General features: G+C 31.6%; 1 protein-coding gene across 35 annotated transcripts in view; it reads left to right on the forward strand.

Annotated features, from left to right (window-relative positions):
* LOC124367590 (dystonin) overlaps positions 1 to 21,227 on the forward strand; it is a 389,529-nt gene that overhangs the window by 242,146 nt on the left and 126,156 nt on the right. For 30 of the 35 annotated variants that reach the window (XM_046824584.1, XM_046824679.1, XM_046824768.1 and 27 more), the window contains 13 exons: positions 1,267 to 1,506; positions 4,610 to 4,851; positions 6,461 to 6,689; positions 7,123 to 7,395; positions 8,062 to 8,236; positions 8,356 to 8,528; positions 8,903 to 9,042; positions 12,435 to 12,555; positions 12,662 to 12,879; positions 13,381 to 13,525; positions 14,669 to 14,752; positions 16,136 to 16,348; positions 20,839 to 20,945. In XM_046824584.1, the coding sequence (XP_046680540.1) occupies positions 1,267 to 1,506; positions 4,610 to 4,851; positions 6,461 to 6,689; positions 7,123 to 7,395; positions 8,062 to 8,236; positions 8,356 to 8,528; positions 8,903 to 9,042; positions 12,435 to 12,555; positions 12,662 to 12,879; positions 13,381 to 13,525; positions 14,669 to 14,752; positions 16,136 to 16,348; positions 20,839 to 20,945 (2,360 nt within the window). The remainder of the gene's footprint in view (positions 1 to 1,266; positions 1,507 to 4,609; positions 4,852 to 6,460; positions 6,690 to 7,122; positions 7,396 to 8,061; positions 8,237 to 8,355; positions 8,529 to 8,902; positions 9,043 to 12,434; positions 12,556 to 12,661; positions 12,880 to 13,380; positions 13,526 to 14,668; positions 14,753 to 16,135; positions 16,349 to 20,838; positions 20,946 to 21,227) is intronic. The other 5 variants (XM_046824793.1, XM_046824815.1, XM_046824823.1 and 2 more) reach the window with 2 other exon arrangements.

The following is a 21,227-nucleotide window of genomic DNA, read 5'->3' on the forward strand; positions in this document are numbered from 1 at the left end:
GTTGGGAATCTTCTTCAGATGCACAGTAACTCTATTTAGCACTCTAAGTAAATAAATCTCTAAGATCTGATATCTATAATGTATGTATTTTTCAATGTGTTTTTTCCAATTTTTATAAGAGAGTAAGTGTTTTCCAATGAATAGTGATTTGACAAACAAATTTTTAGCCTGTAAGAGCGAGGCATACAATTCACGAATTCCTGTATGAAGTTTTTGTATGAAAATCACAAATGAATCATTACATTAAATAAAATTAATTTGAAATTTCTCGATGCTTTTGTCAGATAACAATAAAAGATTTTGATTTTTGAATCTTAAACTTCATGTAACAAACCTAGAAATATTAGTGATTGTAAAGGTTTAGATTAGTAAAAGATGTAATTTGTTGAATTATCAAGCCCTCATTGATGTGCCAATTTGCTATTGTGCAGTTGTAGAGTGTAGTAATATAAGTTAGTTTTGTTGTAGATGTTGAAGCCCTGTATTGGTTCTGCTAATTGTTACAGTTAAGATTGTAACATTGTAGAATTAGGTTATGTCCAACGTTGTACACCAATTTATAACTGTGACGTGTTTAGGTTAGTAAAAGATGTAATTTGTTGAATTATCAAGCCCTCATTGATGTGCCAATTTGCTATTGTGCAGTTGTAGAGTGTAGTAATATAAGTTAGTTTTGTTGTAGATGTTGAAGCCCTGTATTGGTTCTGCTAATTGTTACAGTTAAGATTGTAACATTGTAGAATTAGGTTATGTCCAACGTTGTACACCAATTTATAACTGTGACGTGTTTAGGTTAGTAAAAGATGTAATTTGTTGAATTATCAAGCCCTCATTGATGTGCCAATTTGCTATTGTGCAGTTGTAGAGTGTAGTAATATAAGTTAGTTTTGTTGTAGATGTTGAAGCCCTGTATTGGTTCTGCTAATTGTTACAGTTAAGATTGTAACATTGTAGAATTAGGTTATGTCCAACATTGTACACCAATTTATAACTGTGACGTGTTTAGGTTAGGTTACTTTCCACGTTATTGAGTGAATTTGTGACAGTGTTAATTTATAGTTTGTTGTGAAACAATATTGAAGCTTGATGTATTGGTGTAAAACATTCATAAGGCTCCATATTGGTAGATGCCTATGTATTGGTGTTTTACTCAGTATAGATGTAAATGTTGAAGTTTATGTACTTAAGTTTTTTAAAATAATACTTAGACAAGATTCCAGAATAATGTCTTCTCAGATCCTCATTGTACACTTGGTGTTCTAACAGAACAACTTCCACGGAGACGAGCTGGCGTTGTACACGCAGCACCTCAACGCATTGCAGAAGCTGTACGCAGAGCTGTTGACCACAAGCAACAAGCGGCTATCAGACCTGGAAACGTTGCTAGACTTCATTCAGTCTGCCACCAACCAGCTGGTGTGGCTCAACGAGCGTGAGGAGACTGAGGTCACCCGCGACTGGAGTGACAAGGAACTCAATGTGCCGGCACTAGAACAGTATTACGAGGTGAGCTAACAACTATGTAATATTAAATTCTGTTTATACCTAAAACTGTGTACCAAAACTGTATAAGTCAGCATCATATCAAGTTGACAAGTGAACATATCCTTTATAAAGATATTTACAAAAGTAACTAAATGTCTTCATAAAACAAAATTTTACATTGTTGATGATGTAGAGAGAAAATAAATACCATTAATTATTACTACACAAAATTTTGTATATATAAAAAACACATTTACTACTATTTAACTCTGTATATCCGTTGATTTGGACTGCCCACTTAATCTTATTTGTTTTAGTACGTGAATTGTTTGTTTGAAGTTTGTTTTTGACAATGGAAGAATTGTACATTTTGTATCATGATTTTTTTGTATCATTGAACGATGGAAATTGTTTGGAAAAATCATGTTTTCTTCACAGTACGTAAATAATAGAGTATCAACATGATTCATATACCATTGGAAGGGTATAGAGTTGCTGAACACAGCATTGTTTTTTTTATTGTTCTGTGACAGCGGAGTAATTTTAGAATGACCTTGATGTCTTCATCTTTTTCAGAGTAATTAGTATATATTAAATATGGATAAAATTTGTAACCTTTAGATTATTATAAAATTTTACAAAAATACTTAAAATTTAAAGTAATGAATGTAATATTATATGATCTTATGGTATATTTCTTACAGTTTACTTACATGAAACTTTGATAGGCACCATTTTGTTCCAAGTATAGTAAAAAAACATGTATTTTTATGTTCTTGTAATATTTTTGTCTGTTTTCCAAGCATACTTTTGGATCGGGATATGAGGTTAGTTGTGATACACTTGTAGTTTGTTTAATTATTCTTTACTTACTTTAACTCCTCCACAAAGAAAACTCCTAAAAATCCTTTAAAATTCTAATGTAAAAGTAGCCCACTGGTATATAACTCAATCATGGTTTCCAATTTTGACTCAGGAATAAGACAGAAATGTTGTACTTGAATTATATCTGTTGAATTTACATACCTATTAATATTTCAGTAATAATTTGTAAGTGTCCAAAACAAACTCTAATATATATTAAATATATTACAGAAACATATAGCTTCTAAACTTACTGTAGTAGGTAATGAAAAAAGTTACACAAGTCTAAAGTTTCATGTAAATCTTTTATGATATGTGATTATCATTCATAGTATGAAACATTCTTCTTACATGTTAATTGTTAAACCTTCAGTGTAAGGTGTCTTAATAGCAGGTTGTTATGAGAGAGTCTAAGCTACACCAGACCCTATTATATAAAGAAGAACAAAATTTCATTAAAAATTTTAGGTTTGGTTTTCTTTCATCACTATATTTATTATTATTATTTCAGTTGCATTTTTAAATTAAATATAATTAAAATTTAATTAGTAGTTTTATTTTGTAATCTATAAACTCAATTTTGATACTCATCCTTAGCCTTGATTATAACCCTTAAAAGAGCTGCACTAGGTTATGTCCGTAACAGTGAAATTGCAATAAACGAGTTATACAGGAATATCTATATTGTCTTATTTTGGTTTATTGTGTACATTACTTTTGGAAAGCAAATTGGATTGCGTGTCGTGTGAAAAATAAATCAATAAGCCAGTGCTATTCTTTTGATATTTCTTCTGACAATACGTGGCGCAAGTATATGTGTGAGATATCCATACATAATAATTTTAAAAATGTTTGTCTGCTTGTTATTTTTCCTTCCAAGAAACAGAAAATAAGCTTATCGTTGTCAAAAACAGAATTATTTTTTTAAATCTTCCAATGCACGTTAATTGAAACCAGGCCTTATTTTCTTCAGTGCTTATGGGTTAATGTTTATGACACTTTTTAAGTTGGAATATATCTGTAACAAACTTGGATTCGAGTTTAGGGCAGAATTTAAATCACTGCTAATTTCAGATTCACTTATTTAAAGTAATGATTGACAAAAAATGTTGGGACTTTTTGGGACTGAGATGTCATGAGTAGAAAAAGGAATCCAACTCCTACTATGAACTAGAAAAAGTTATTTATTTTTGTTCTCCAAAAGCAAAGTGGTGTCCATTAATCTATTTTGGATTTATAACGGCATTTCTCAATAACAAATAGTTTAAACCTTTTATTACCATTGTCCTGTTTACTGGATGTTCTAAAAACTATGCCTAAAATGCCAATGCCCAATTAACTGGACATCACAAAAGAAGTCTATAAAAATTTTAAAGTAATAATAGTTTAGAAAGTTTAAGAAACATTTTTAATTTGTAAATAATGATTTTACATTAAAACCATTACAGTGAATATGTATAAGATTGTATTATAATAATCAGAAAGTAGTGAAGTTTGTTATTTCATCAGTGCTAAGTTAGTGGTCAAAGTTTTGAACCTTTTGTAAGTAGGACTGCTTTAAAATCTTGATAACTAAATTTATCATGTACAGTTTATTTTTATTTGTTGTACTGTTGTCTTTATTTTATCTTTAACTTTGTTTTGTGTAAAATCATGAGAAGATTGTAAGGTTTTAACAATTATGTTGGTTTTTAAATTTAATAAGATTAAATCACCTTAAATAATAGAAGGTCTAGATAAAAAAACAAAATACTTTTTTACGTTAGTAAGTTTTTGTTCAACACTACAAAATATTTATAAACATTTCACTGTGAAATTTCAACAGAGTATTTATAACTTAATAGTCTTTACAGTAAAGCTAATGAATAGAGCACATATAGTTTTTAATCACCATAATGTCTGAATGGAAAACTAGCATCTTTATCATATAAGTAAAATGTTTGTAATAAACAATTATAGTTATATGGAGTAAGGCTATTTTTAGTATTTCATTCAAATAGACTTTTTATCTTATTAGTTTTTAAAATCATTAATTTTTGGGAACTAATTATAGAAATAAAAATTATTTACCAACACATTGCAAAATAGAAACCCTCTGGCACTGGCAGGTGCATACTTGTAATAAATGATTAGCACTTGAAGAAGACAGATAAAAAAATTCCTGTGGCACTAAAAGGGTTATAAAGGTTTTATATTAAAAAATGTGAATTTCTTATTTTCTGATAGTTTTAATCAGAGTTGAACTTGGGATTTGTTACAGTCGCTAATGAGTGAGCTAGAAAAGCGAGAGATCCAGCTGAGTGCAGTGCAGGATCGTGGAGAAGCCTTGCTGCTGCAACACCATCCTGCGGCCAAGTGTATCGAGGCGTACATGTCAGCACTGCAGACTCAGTGGGCGTGGCTGCTGCAGCTCACATTGTGCCTTGAGAAACATCTGAAGCACACAGCATACTACCAGCAGTTCTACCGAGACGTCAAGGAGACGGAGAGTTGGATCAACAAGTGAGTAGCTCAGCAATGTGGAATATGCTCAGCATCATGTAGCATGCTTTTTTACCTCGAGTGATTCATTATCATGCTCTGAGTGGCTCAGTAACGTGAAATATGCTCAGCATCATGTAACATGCTGTTTTACCTCTTGAGTGATTCATTATCATGCTCTGAGTGGCTCAGTAACGTAAAATATGCTCAGCATCATGTAACATGCTGTTTTACCTCTTGAGTGATTCATTATCATGCTCTGAGTGGCTCAGTAACATGAAATATGCTCAGCATCATGTAACATGCTGTTTTACCTCTTGAGTGATTCATTATCATGCTCTGAGTGGCTCAGTAACATGAAATATGCTCAGCATCATGTAACATGCTGTTTTACCTCTTGAGTGATTCATTATCATGCTCTGAGTGGCTCAGTAACGTGAAATATGCTCAGCATCATGTAACATGCTGTTTTACCTCTTGAGTGATTCATCATCATGCTCTGAGTGGCACAGTAACACGGAATATGCTCAGCATCATGTAACATGCTGTTTTACCTCTTGAGTGATACATCATCATGCTCTGAGTGGCACAGTAACACGGAATATGCTCAGCATCATGTAACATGCTGTTTTACCTCCTGAGTGATTCATTATCATGCTCTGAGTGGCACAGTAACACGGAATATGCTGTGTATCACTTGGTGGCTCAATATCATCCAGTATGCTGTGATCTGTGTAACTCAGTGGTGCCGATTGTGCTATTTATCTGTGATTGACTCAGTATCATCTAGTATGTTCTTTTACCTCTTGAGTGACTCAGATATCATTTAGTATCTCTGAGTGAGTCAGTAGTATAGAGTATGCTGCTAATCTTGTTAAATGTAAAGTGGGTTCTTAAAACTTAAATTTGTAGAACATAATAATGTCAGACAGGTTTATTGACAGGAAACCAGGACCTATCTGTTTGTTTTAATAACTAATCAATTACTTTCACATACAAATTTTGCTGAAATGTTTTGAATGACTGAGTTCATTAAGTATAGACATTTTTCATTAATTTGTTAATCTGTTAATAGTTGTATGATCTGTGTTATAAAACATGAATGTCCATGTTCTCTTCAATACATTTTTTAATAATACATACATATATACACCTAATAAATAAATTCCTAGAGCTTACATGATTGTCTAATTTTAATCAGAATGTTCAGTTTTATATCTTGCTGTTAAAATAATAAATATTGTTACATTGGTCTTATGGGTAACCATGATAGCAATGAGAAAATACTAGAATAAATAAATCTAAACAAACTTGATACACCCATAAGAGATTCAAACATTTGACATATTAATACATGTAGCCTAACTATCCCAACACATCCAATATCATTTTATAGTGACTTTGTCGTATAGTAGAATATTATTATTTAAACACTGATATGAAATCTAATGAATAAAGTTACTTTGTGACATCTATGTAATAAATTTTAGTATTATACCAGATATACAGCATCTATCCTTGAACAAAATATAAAATGTCATCCTTTTATGTTATACTTTGTGAGTATTCTAAAGATTAAGATGGCTGGGTAGATTAAGCCACATACTCTAAAAGGCTGTTGTGGTTGCAGGAGAGATGAGCTGTTGAACTCAGTGTACAGCAACTCAGAGTTTACGTTGGATGAGGGTGAGCGACTGCTGAAAGGCATGCAAGAGCTGCGGGAGGAGCTGAACACATACGGCGAGGTGATAGCTACATTAGCTGAGCGTGCACAGAATGTGGTACCACTCAAGCAGCGCAGGGCTCCAGTTGCTAGGCCCCTCCCCGTCCTGGCCGTCTGTGCATACAAACAAGACAATGTGAGTATATTAGAGCAACGCCCACTACTTTCTTATAAATGTTATAATTCTCCTCCCTCTCCGCCCCCACAATTTTTTATCTCTTCAATTTTGGGAAGGCATTATTTCATAAATAAAAATCAAAGTAAAGTTTTGCAAGTTTTATTTGTCCACAGTTCTTACAATTATTATGTTTCTCAGAGTTATTTGAGTATTGTTTCAGTAACTATGGGTTCCTTTTGTGCTCCTCTATATTGCATATCGATATTTAACTTAATAGACAGATATCGTCTTTTAATTTCATATATATAAATTTCTTTTGTCCGAGTTCCTTATTCTCTTATGTGTACAGACTCTGTTTATGAAAGAAAATGTGTCATAAGATTTGTGTTAAGGAATAATCATGTGTTGTGTAAAAACTCTTGGAAGGATAACAGTTATTTTCTCTGGACAGATTGTTATTGAGAAGGGAGAGCAGTGGGTGCTGCATGATAACTCCGGACGAGTCAAATGGCGTGTCTCGAATGGCAGTAACAGTTCCGACTGCAATGTCCCTGGTGCTGTATTCCTCATCCCTCCACCTGACAAGGAGGCGCTGGATGCTGTAGAGCGACTCAAGCGGCAGTTTGAGCGTAGTCTCGCACTCTGGCAACGCAAGCAACTCCGCATGCGGCAGAACATGATTTTTGCCACCATTAAAGTTGTCAAGAGCTGGGATCTCGCACAGGTAAATGTTTAATAGGATTAATGAAAAATATTTGTCCTTATTTTATAAAATTGTTATTTTATCATATTACTCAATATTGTGTGATTAGCAAACTACTATATTCCTCACATTACAGTAGGAATATTATCTTTCTAAAAATATATAAAATTATGTAATATGAATTAGATTATTGTTAAAATTTAATTTGCTCTACAGTGTACCAGTCAAATTTTAATTAAAAATGTAAAACAGAGCGATAGAAATTATCTAAAAGAAGAGATTTACAGACTTAAATAACAATATTGCACTTTCACAGGTGTAATTTAAGAATAAAACCAATTTTTACATATCAAAATATTTATATATTTTACCACAGGTGTATTCAATACAAAATATAGGTAATTTAGCTTAATTTTTAAGCTTAAAAAAAATAATAATCTCTTAGTAAAATTCTCAATAAATTGTTTTAAATAAAGTTTTAATTACAATTTATTGTGTTGTATAATTTTTTTTCTTGAGCATTTTTTATGCTTTTTAATTATAAATAAAAATCTAATTTTCCCACCATTATTACTTTGATTTACTTATTTTTACATGTTACGTTTTAAGTGAATTCTTTTAGATTTTAACATGTTTACAAAATAAAGAAAAATGATTTGTCAGTTAATAAGAAACGTTATTCTTTAGTTCCTAGCCATGGGGGCAGACCAGCGCAATGCAATACGTAAGGCTCTCAATGAGGACGCTGGCAAGTTGCTTGCAGAAGGAGATCCAGCCGATCCACAACTGCGTAGACTCAAGCGCGAAATGGATGAAGTCAACCGACTCTTTGATGAGTTTGAGCGCAGGGCTCGTGCTGAAGGTAACAACTAACTTTCATTTCTATACTGTATTTTAATTTAGAAGTTTACAAAGTTTAATACTATTGGTCACCACAGTATAATAAAATCTCAAATCATTTTCATGGTTTTTCATCAACAGAGGAGGGAAAGAACGCCATGCGCCTGTTGACTGAGCAGCTGTCAAACCTACAGGCGAAGCTGGATGAGGCAGAGCACACGCTCAACCTGCGCCTGACTGCACCTGTGCCACGTGACCTTGACTCTCTGGAGCATCTGGTCATACAACACAAAGATTTTGAGACCAACCTCAAGGTAACTCAGCTTGAGATAAAATTTTGTCTTTGATGAAGATTTTCATTCACAGCCTACTGTAAGATACAAGTTATTGTTGATATTGACAATGAACAAACAATAAATAAATTAAATATGTCTGTAAATTTATTCACTGATTCACAAATTATTTTCACTAAATTCTAAAAGTTACAAAGAATTGGTAAATAACCATCCAGGCCCAATAAAATAAAACATGTTTAATAGTTTGATGAAAAGTGGTAGCGAACATAAGAGGACTTAACTCTATTAATAGTCATAGCCTGCTAAAGATTGAAGAGTTCTTCTGATCACATCTTTTAAAGGTCAGTAGGTTCATAACATTCTGTATCTATAATGATGGTATGATGTTACAGAGCCTGACCAGTGAGGTTGAAGCTGTCCAGTCCACATTCCGCTCGGTCACCCGTAAGACACCGCAGATGCAGGCCAAAGTAGACAAGGTTCTGGCACAGTGGAATTCCCTCTGGAACTCCTCTCATCTCTACATAGAGAGGTATTCCACTCTGGCTGTTTCTTTTCCTTCAATATTAATTTCTTTTACATTACCATTAATTGTCGGTTTCTAGATGTGAGTATTTTTGTTTAACCTGAGCTGTGTCAAAATGTTTGTAAAAAATCGCAAACTTTTATAAGCTTAGTTTAGTTTCTAAGGTTTCAGGCTTAAGAAAACATGAAAACCAAACAAAACGGAATGAAATTAATTATATGGGATATTTTTTTAGATCAGTCTAGGAAAGAAATGGAAATTAAAACAATAGCTTGGATGAAATAATAATATCCATGACATCACAAAAGTATTTATTGTGAAAAGGTAGAAAGGTACAAGGAATTGAGAATTTCGCATTAAATACTGAGTTTTTTTTACTAACTTACAAAACTTGATACCAGCATCATGTCATGGGCTAAGTGGGTATTGGTACCTCATGGTAACAATATGTAACATTTTATAAAAAGAATATTAAACCACGAAATCAACGAAAAACTACAATTGACATTACTAACCAATTTGATTTGATAGAAAATGATCTCAAATGCTATTTTGAGAGTTGATGAGGGTAACTAATACATAACATGATATGACAGAAAATTGGTGTAGGGGAAGGAAATTTGGGAAATATGTACAGAGTATGTTGATCCTATAAGGGCAGATTTCTAGGGTGTGTAATGAAGGTAAAAATACAGGGCTGTGCTCTAATTATTCTTTCAATTATACACTCATTAGTGTTGATGCAAATGTTAAGAATCAAAACTCATTTAGTTGGAAATTCAAAACATTATGTATTTATACAGAGAATTTTCCTAAAAAGCATCATTGGAGTTTCCCATTTGATTAATTTACAAGACAGAAAATACATTGTGCGTTATCTAAAAACATAGAAACTCAATTTTTTCAATATTACATGTAACGGCTTTAAAAAAAACTATGGTTTATATTAAAACTAGTTAAAATTAAATTATATCCTTCAGGAAGATTGGGGGTTTCTTGCATGTTCTGGAAACCAATGAAATTGTACAGCTGTTTCAGAATTTGTTTATTACAACACGTTAATAAATGGTGTCTCTATCAAAATTATATGGTTAGAAAAATTGTTAAAAAATGTTTATGGAATACTAAAGGCATCTTAGTATCAAGGAAAAAATTGAAAATGTACCACAAACAAGCAAAACTGTATAATGATCAAAGTCTAAACATGGTTTAACAATCTTACAAATGAATATAACGTAAATTAATTAGAGTAGCAAAAGCATACAGAGCAAATAAAGACTGCTTTAGTGACAATCTTTCAAAAACAGCTTGGAATATAATAAATAATGAGAACATTTTTTTAAAATTCTTTGTCTATTCAACCTACAGTTGATGTAACTGAAATTAATGAGCTTTTATGTGTAGCAAATGCTTTAAATAATTGTTTTGTTACCATCATGGAGAAAAACTCATCCAATTATAATGTGAATGTGACAAATAAATACAAGTCCAGTTTCATCAAAGTTACTAATACCAGTGACTATCAGAATTATTGTTATCAACTATTTAAAGCTTGAGTTAAAAAATAATCAACAGATATTAATGGGATTTTAATGTGGCTGGTTAAAGAATGCTCAAGACATATTATTGAACCCTTGACTAAATTGCTAAATGTTTCCATTCAAACAGGAGTTTTCTCTGGATCCCTAAAATACTCAAAAGTTACCCCAATATTCAAAAAGGGACATCCAATGGAAGCTACAAACTATCGCCCTGTTTCCGTATTTGGCAAAATTTTTTTATAATCCATTTTTGGGATATCTAGAAAAATAAAAAATTTTATTAAGGCTTTAATTTTGGTTTAGGCAAGGAAAGTCAACAATTGATGTATCACTCTTAATGGAGTTAATGGTGAAAGGATTAGAAAGACACCAAAATACAATTGGCATTATCCTAGATCTATCGAAAGTGTTTGATTCTGTAAATCATCAGACCCTTTCAATTATTCTTCAAAGCTATGGTATACTTGAAGTGCCACATAGAAAACCAATACGATGAATATCTAACCACAGAGATGCCTAACCAATAGAATTTAACAAGTAACACTGATAGAAAGTTAACACTTTCAATTAAATTAGAATTTATTGTTTCTTGGCACAATATTATTTCTATTGTATGTAAATTATTGCAATTCATCCTTTACATTTGCAAATTTAATTCTATATAAAGATGATATAACTCTTTTCTTTAGTGAAAAATCATGAATGATTTAGAACTGGAAACTCTTATAGACTTAATTTCACGTGCATAAATTTTCTTTGATATTGATTTTAAAATTAATATAGCAAAGAATAAAGTCATAAAATTATTTAGTTCCCATGTTCCTGTTGAGGACACCTACTTTAATGGTGTGATTGATCAAACTATAATTGAGGATTACATCAATAATGTTTGTTCGAAAGTCTCTCCTGGATTAAATGCATTAAGAAATCTAAGAAAATATTGACTGCAACTGTGTTAAAATTGGCCTATTATGATCTTATATATCCTCGCTTATCATACAGTGTTGCTATTTGAGAATGTTGTAATGTAAATCAGTTTCAGAGACTTTTTGTCTTACAAAACAAGTCCATACAAACAATTACAAAACTACACTTTAAAAAGTCATGTAAATCTGCTTTTAAATAATTAAAAATTCTGACCTTGTCTTGTCTATATTAGATTCAATATTGAGTTCAAAATTTAAATGTAAATCATTTGAGGGGATTACCACGATCACAGCACACAATATGATCAAATCTCTAGACCTCTGCAACACAGACTCAATTTATTTATACATTTTCTGTTATAAGCAGGTACAAGGCTTTACAAACTCAGCTTTTACAACAAATTTCTAGAATGTATTAATTTAGAAAGCAATGAAAATCATTCAAAAGAAACCTGAAAAATTATTTGTTATCCAGAGCATTCTACACAGCTCATGGAACATAAAGTAGTATAAATAACTAAATTTAAGATTACAATTTTATGGATATTATTCAAATTTTTATCTAAAATCATTTGGATACTTCCAAGGCTATACTCAATTATACTAAATTTTATTTATTTTTTAATATTAAGATATTTATAGAAAACACATCATGTAAATTTTAAAATTGTTTGTATGCAGTTTTAACATTGATGGCACAACTTAATGTTGTTATATAAATAAAATATTTTTATGTGTTGAAAATTATGTAATCTCTAGAGAACTGTTTCTCAAAAGTTGTGTGTTTAAAACAAAAATTTTTTGTTGAATAGAAGTCATATTTTGACTTCCAGTAGATCTTTCATGTGTACTGAAACTGGTGCTTATTACCGTAATAGAATAAAATGGTACGGTTCTTTTTTTTTTGTAAACTTTGTTTTTTCCCTAACAGGTTAAAATGTGTGGAGATAGTTCTAACTGGCCTAGAGGATTGCAACAATGTCTTGTCAGAATTTGAACTGAAATTGGCTGCTTTTCAAGAGATGCCATCCGAACTTGACAATTTGAAGACTGTAAGTAGCTCTGTATGCACATAATATATTTTATTGCAAAGTATGGATCATACTCATATGGACAACGTATGTGTGTTAATTACTTATAAGACAACTCACCTGGCAGGTACACGAACAGCTGGTTTCGCTGCAGAAAGAGGTGAGCGCCACACAGCCAGCCATTGATCAGCTGATAGACGACTCGCACAATTGTCGCCGGCTGGTGGAGAAGTCACGTGCACATACACACCGCGGTGGTGCACACATTGACTTGGACCGTGTGGATACAGACGTTACACGCATCACCCAGCGATGGAACAACATCTGCTCCCAGCTTCTTGATAGGTCAGTAGATGAACCTTTCCTGTACAAAAATTGGCAAACCAACAAGAAAAAAGTTTTGTTCAAAAGGAATCTTTTATTTATATTATCAGGTCTATCAGACAAATTATCTTCAGTACTAAAATAATTTAATAAGATTAAACAAAATTAAACCGTCAAAACTTTTTCTGAATATTAATTACCATAATAATTATAATTAATTATTAGTGGTGTTTAATTATTATAAAATAATTAATAATAATTTAATATGGAAAATCGGGACATTTTGTTTTTTATGAACTGAACTAATTGACCACTGAACTATAGACCACCACACATATCAGAAATCTCTGATAGTTTTAAGATAACCTCAACGTACCAGTTGTCTCTGATGATTTCAGTGCTAGGACTATATATGACCTAAAAACTTTTGCTGAATACAGTTTACTTCCTGAAAACATGATAAGTTTATAGTCCATAGTATTTCAACATTAATGTTCTTAATTACTGATGTTTATTGAACAGGATGCGAAACTGTGAGGCCGCCTTCAACCTGTTGTCAAAATTCAAAAACTCATACCAATCCGAGGTGACGATCGTGGATGAGAGCTACGAGAAACTAAACAGCATCCCACCAGTGCAGGTGAAGGAGACCGTCGACCTAACCAAGGTAAGAGCCACAGGGAGGTAAGAAACCGACATTGCTGCGTAATGGTCACCGTCAAACATACTCGCACAGTAGCATGTGTAACGTAACACAATGTTAACGTAACAGTGTAAAGAAAACATGTGGCCGGACATTTAACATTAACATCGGCCACAGTAGGATTGTTGTTGCATTTCCAGCATTTATCATAATGAAATTATGTTAACCTTCCAGTAAGGTGGCAGGTCGTAGATTTGGTGGAAGAATCAAATCAGTGAATCATTTGTGCATTTGATTCAAAGCAAAATCATTGCATTTTCTATTTTCATATCATTACTTATTATGTACAAAAAATTGTATTTGTAATTTTATATATATATATATTTAAATTTAATCTTCAATACTAAAATAATTTATTAACATAAAAAAATCAAGTCAATAAATTCTTTCCTGAATATTGTGACCAACAATTAAAATACGATAGAACTCAGGTGTTCTGTTATTGAATTAAACTAATTGGTCCACTGAACTAGATAACTCCAAAATACGACAACCCCCATGTATATATATATATATATATATATATATATATATATATATATATATATACATTGGTATGAGTACAAAATAATATTATAAAGTTGTAAAATCAAGTATTGGTAATTATTATTTAAAAGAAAAGGTTTTACGTTTTGCTTATCTCATGAATGAACAACACAGATGAATAAAAGAATTTTAGTTTAACAAAAATAAAGTACACTCCACATCATAAATAAAAGAAGTAATTTTTAAAATACAACATTTTAATGCATTTTGTATACTTGGCTAATACAAAACTTTGCTCTATACAGTATTGTAACATTATTAGGCATGTTGAATGTAAAAATAATCAACACAATATACATGTAATACAAGTAATATTTCCAATTTCACTGTTGTAAACTCTGTGACGAATCACATATCACACCTCATACATTCATTTGTGTTTTGATCTCAATATTGAAAAGCCTTATTGAGTACATGTTTTTGTAATAGAAAATTGTCATGAGTGTAATATGGTGAAGGATATATTTGAGAGGTTACAAGTGAGGTGTGAGGTGACGACTCAAAGAGTTTTGCCACTGGGCACTAACACTAACCTAACCTAACATAACCCTGGTTACATAGACGCTGTACACCTCCGTGCTGGAACGGGCGCAGCCGATGGAACAAGTCAACCTAGATGGTGGCCGGTTCATACGAGAGGCTAAGGTGAGTGTACTGTACATATTTTGGGGACTTTATACGTGTGTCTGGGTCTTGGCCAACTTGACTTTCATGTTCTGAGAATGTTTTCTTGGGTCTTCTTTTAAAACACTTACAAGAGCGATGGTACTGATTGAGGAACAGAAAATCAAAACGTAATTATTTTTTTATAAATATGATCAGTTGTCATTACAAAAATAACTATTTCAAATTTACAAGGTAATTCTGATTATCTATTGATTTGTTCTACAACATAATGACTATAAAAAAAGAAATATATTAAGATTAAAGATTAGATTAAGATTAAAATATTATCAAAAAGGTTAGGTTTAAAACATTTTGGATGTGGTAATAATGGTGTGGTGACATATTAAATGTAAAACTAAATTACATTTTCCGGTTTCCAATAGTTATTACTTTATAAATGTGTAAATTGTTCAGATGAGTATGGGATTATAAAAATTATATAAATACTTCAACTGTAAAAGGGATTTTTATAATTGCCAGACTTCTTTCAAAATAATATGAAAATATAAATATACTAAAGATTTGGTTGGCACTTTTAATATATAGAGATTTCAAGATAATTTGTTATGTTATCAAAGTTAATTTTCTATGTATTTATAGAAGATTTTAGTACACTGGGAAAGAATCACCTGTAGTGAATGAAATATTGGTTTTGCATAAAAATGAATATTTTGTGTACTTTTTTAGTGTAATGTGTTGGCCAAACTCAGTCATCAACACAACTTTTAATTTGTTATTTGGGTGTTCCTGCCTGTAAATAAAGGCTGGGAGTGTTATTTATGGGTTTTTGTTGTAGATTAAAGGTTTTGAAATAAATGTTTGTCGTAGGTTATTTGTTATTTACCTATGTTATTTGATTTATGGTGTTGGGGTAGTTTTTGTTCTGGGATTTCACAGACAATCGTTCGTTCACACCATTTTTCTTCTAGTACTCTATTGTGTATTGTATGTGGAAATAATCGTACTCAAAATTTACCATCAAATGAGATAAAAGAGCAATAATTATTAATATTCAAAATTGAATTTTTATTGTCATATTTAGAAATTCTTTCTCTTTGAAACTTTTGACTACAATAATTCCCACATACACCTATTGGAGGTATAATATTCATAGGAATAGATTTTGTTGAAGCACTGATATGGATAAAATTTCACAACAGAAACGATATAACATCAATGTATTGGCACGACGTGTATATACCCTGTGTTGTTGGGGTGGGCCTGGTGTGCTCGCCGATACGCCAGGACACGTAACAATGTAACAGTGCAAACTGCTTGGATACGATAACGTAACGTAACTTAACGTATGGAGAAGGTTTAGTGCCTAACCATAACCTAACCTTAACACCCCCCCTCCCCAAGATCTACGATGCGGGGCTGGCTCGCTACGCCGAGTGGTTGACAGAGGAGGTGCACCCGAGCCTGGACGCTGGTTCACGGAAACATGCACGGCGAGAGAGCGGGGCAGAGCTGGTGGTGCGTGAGCTCGACGTGCTCAACCACAGATACGACAAGCTGCTGGAGATTCTGTACGAGCGGCTACAGAGACTCGCACGGACCGACCCACAGTTACAAGTGAGTTGTGGCTACATACTCTCAATTATCTCCGTCTATTATAATTCAATGTGTTTTTCTCAGAGCGTTACAGTACTCACTTATGTTTCGTCTGAGGGGCTAAATTTCATCGCAATTACTAAAAATAATCAAAGATTTCACCATTCTAATAAATATTAAAATCATAAAAAATAAATATTAAAGTCAGTCGTAGGTGGTTAGTAGACGAGTGAAGACGTATTGTGACCTGTATTCCGTAGTTTAGTTTTAATGATTAGTGTTTGGTATAGTTTTGTATTAAGTGCATGTCTTTAGAGTTAGTGAAGTTGACAAACAACATGTAGGTTGTGATTCCTGACTTAGGCGTGCCACAACGCTTTAGTAAGATTTGTTTATTTTAACCTAGTTTGTAATTATGTATTAGGTTAGTTCTTTACCTGAAGAAGAGATCAGATTGCAGATCTCGAAACGTAGTGTTACTGTTTTCTTGTTTCACTGAACGGTGACAAATGTCCGGAAAAATCCTGTTTCCTTCACAATCCTTCCATCGTCAAAAATAACCTTCAAATAAAGAATTAAAATCATATTCCTTTTTTTAAGGATTTATTGGGTTTTCATATGCATCAAGTTTTTTGAAATCCTAGAAACATTGTTTTACTTGTATATGGTATCACTAAATTCTCAGCCGACATCATACTAAAATAACAGCTGATAAAGTTTTGATAATAAGCATAGAAAACTTTTCCCCACAAATTCGTTTTACAGCTTGTCAATTTCATGAATTAGCTTGCAGACTCAACATTTAAATCAACTCTTTCCCTACAATAAAATTTATTTTTATATGACTTAAGAACCTAGTTAGAGTTTATATTGATAAGTAAATTATATTTATAATTTCACACAATTTTAGATATTGTGTGCATTGAAATACCATAAGATATCTTATGATAATTTGGGGATTACCATAAGAGCTACAAAAGACAGTACAAAGTGAAAGATGGCAGCATTGCTGCTCATCAATGTAAGACAGTGAAAAGTAAGAGGTTGCGACATTGGTGTTCATCAATTATAGTAGTGCAAAGTTATAGAGATGGCATCGTTGGTGTTCATAATCGTAATTTTTAGTGCTATTGTTTTTAGTATCTCTTGAAGCAATAGTTTTTTTTTAGTTTGGGTAAGTCTAAAACAAATTCAATCATGCAGTCAAAATCTTGATGGATTCTGAGAACAAAGTACACCTGTTTTAATGAAATTCAAAGAATTGTTATCATCTGTGAACAAATGAAAGACTGATCAAACACTGATTATGTACTCAAGTTTTCAAAGAACAAGGAAGAAAGTGTGAATCAAAAAAGACAAAGTTTGTTTTTTCACCCAAGAATGATGGAATGATTGTTTAAGAATTTAAAGTAATAATGACTGAATAATTGGTTGTTAGAAAAAAAATGTTAACCACTGGCCACCAAAATGTTCTGCTACAAAACACACAGCTCACTCTGGTGTTATAGCCACAAAACTTTCTTTACCAGATTTGGCTCTTCTAAATTTTCTACCTGTTGCCAATATAGAGAAATGGGTTCCTGGTAATAGATTTTGTTCAAATAACACAATTGTGAAAACAAATTGTGATTTTGTGGAATTGTTCCATTCCTATTAATTTTGGGAGAGTAAAAATATTTGTCTATGTTTCAGAAAAAATGTGAAAGTGTAGGAGAAAACTACATTGAAAAATACAGTTTATTATAAAAAATGTAATGTTTTCTGGAATTAATTTTTAAATATCCCTATACATATACGCATCATGTTTTCAAAGTATGCAAAGTAAAGAAAGACCTGTGATGACTCATATGATACTCTTGCCAAGAGGTACCCTAACAAAGGTCACATACTATAGACTACTCATGAATCTGTAAATGTATGAAGAAAATATTTCTTATATCTTTGACATCTAATTTAATTTTACTCATATGTTTAAATAAATAAAACATAACCAAATTAATACAATATTACAATACCTTAATATGATCTTTATTTTGAAGAATCCATCAAAATAAACATATCCATCTAAATAAACCATTTTTATCTCAATCTCTGACAGCTATAAAACTACAAATCATGTAATTATTTTGTGCATTAAAGAATTTTATTGCACTCTCCAAAAACTTAATTTTGATTTGTTTTTTAATAGCCCTGAAAACAGCCAATACAAAAACTCTTTATGTCTCAAGAACTTGACTGGCTCTTTATAATACAAACAATGATGATGTGCTTAATATAAGACTACTTTTAGTTTACCTAAAAGTATGCTGGCACTGAAATTTTCACATTTTCAATTGTTTCTAAATTGAACTTATCTAAAATTTAGTGAATGTTTGTAATAAAGGTGATGAAATCAAGTGTAGCATTGATATCCAAAGAATCAATGCGTTAGGGTTAAGTAACTGACAGCAGTCAGGTTCAGAACTGGCCAGAACTTTTGTGACAGACTGTACCTGTGACATGGGCAGGGACTGTATTTGTGGGCCGAGGTGTGTGGATGTGGGAGGCAGATCACCTTCTGGCCCCTACCTTACTTACAAGACATGGCTCATTCATTCCTCTGCCTACCTAATTGGTGGCCTGTCCTTGTTATTTAAATTGTTGCTCATAGTTTCAGTTTGTTTTCTACTTTTAGTTCACTTACAATGGAGAGGTCAAATATTAAAAACATTAAAGTTTTGTTTTTGAATTATACTTTTATATATTTATGTAATTAATTAATTTATGTATTAGTTTCAGAATTTTTCACTGAAAGCAAAGAGTGGTTTTATTTATATTTTATGTTATAGGCAATTTTAAAACTCCGTAAAAATTGATACACTAATGTTTATTCTGTTCAATTAGATGTGAAGTTCAAAATAGTATGGTGCGAATTTGAAAAAAATATAATGCATTTGAATCACCCAATACATTTTTACTATCTAGAAAATGAACTTCCATTGATAAAAATGTAGGAATCAATATAATGATAATATGTACCAAAGATCAAAAGACTAAAAAAAGTATGATTCACAGGAGGACAGTCGTTTTTGTAACTGACTGTACACCTCTGCCCACTTCTCCCTTCCTCCTCACTTAGGTGTCATTCCTAGTCTGCAAGTCTCTGACTCTGTTTTGTTTCACTCTAGTGACAATAAGTTTTGTTTGATATAATTAGACTTTACGTGGTTGTTATTAGTTTTAATATTGTTAGTTAAAAATATGTAGTAATAATTGTGCTTTTCCACATTTTATATATTCACATCATTCACCAGTAATATTATTCTTGCTGTAGGTGTCTTCAGTTTTTGTTAAAGGACATCAGTAATTTGCTATATATTTTGCTAAGTACATACTAATAAACTATAATAACGTTATTAGCCATGGAAATTTTTAAACCACTACTGACACTACAAAGGTTTTAAAAAAAGCCCATAGAAAATAGGAAATTTAAAACTGCTTATTTGGATTTTATTTATTATATTTACATATTCTAATAAATATAATCTAAAATTGAACTATGATATATTTAACAATATTGTACAGACAGATCTGTATAGTTGAGGCTCTAATTTATTATGACTATTATGTAATAGAGGAATTAAAAAAAGTAATGTTTTTCCGGAAAACTAAAATTAAAAACATCAAAATATACCAATGCAAAAGCCTATATGTTAATTGTATAAAATAATTTGTATATCGTTTATTCATATACTGGGAACTGATAAATAATAAATCAATATTTTATTACACTTTTTATTGTGTATAATATTGAAGCAATACTCTGTGACAGTAAGAAAGGTTGTTAGTGTTCTAAACAAAGGTACAATAATCTAATCCATGTTGTCTTTGATAAGAATAATCAGTTATTCAGATAATATGAAGTACATCAGCAAAATTGCATTTCAATATTCTTTTGAGATGGTTACCAATAATTCAGTTTTTAGTCTAATTTAATAATAAGTTATATTTTTGCGTGCTGCACATATTTGTATCCGAGATGTTGTAATAAAGTTATGATAAGCATGAAATGAAAAATCAACACTCCTAACCTTCGATTTGGTCGAGAAAGGTTAATTATTTGCCTCACTTACGACATTTAACCCATGTGGAGATAATGTCAGGACGTTTTTGTTTGTTTCTGAAATAGATACAGAAATTATGTCATTCTGTTATAAAAACTGTGCAATATTCATGCCACTGAACTGCTAGAAAGACAGAGGAAGGTCATATTTTCCTATTGATAACATTATGTTATCGTTGCATTCAGTAGCAGAGGATTTATTGGAATTATAAACTCAAGTATGTCTTGATGTTCTTATAGAAACTTAAGTAGCATAGAAACTAAAGTAGCAAGTCTCCTAACAACGGTACATGCAAGTCCAGATTAAAGAAATAATTAACAATTGAGGCTCAAAAGTGGACTAATTTGTCGTTGTCTGTAATTGTCAAAGTGTCTAATTGGTTTCCAATTGTGTAATTGTGTCATGTAGGCGGAGCTCGAGAGGATGAAGCCGCAAGCCATCAAAACGTTCAGGACAGAGTTTAGTATCTACGAACACTCCACCACAGAACAGACACACTACTCTTCCACAACCAGGTTAGTATTCTGTTCACCGAACATTTGCAGCAACATGGATTATTTTGATGAAAATTAGAGTTTGTGAAAGTATGTATTAAATTCACCACAAATACTTTTTTTGTATGCAATAATGAGTTTAATTAATTGTTAGTTGAGCAAGAAAGTTAAAACATTTTCCATTAATCATAACTATTTTGTAATGAATACTCAATATTGTTTAATAATCACTATAAACCAATTTCTTGTGTCATTGACAAATTCATAATTATTAATTGTATATATTAGTATTTTTTTATTTGT

The sequence above is a fragment of the Homalodisca vitripennis genome, chromosome 1 (genome assembly GCF_021130785.1).
Source record: "Homalodisca vitripennis isolate AUS2020 chromosome 1, UT_GWSS_2.1, whole genome shotgun sequence".
Classification (NCBI taxonomy): domain Eukaryota; kingdom Metazoa; phylum Arthropoda; class Insecta; order Hemiptera; family Cicadellidae; genus Homalodisca; species Homalodisca vitripennis.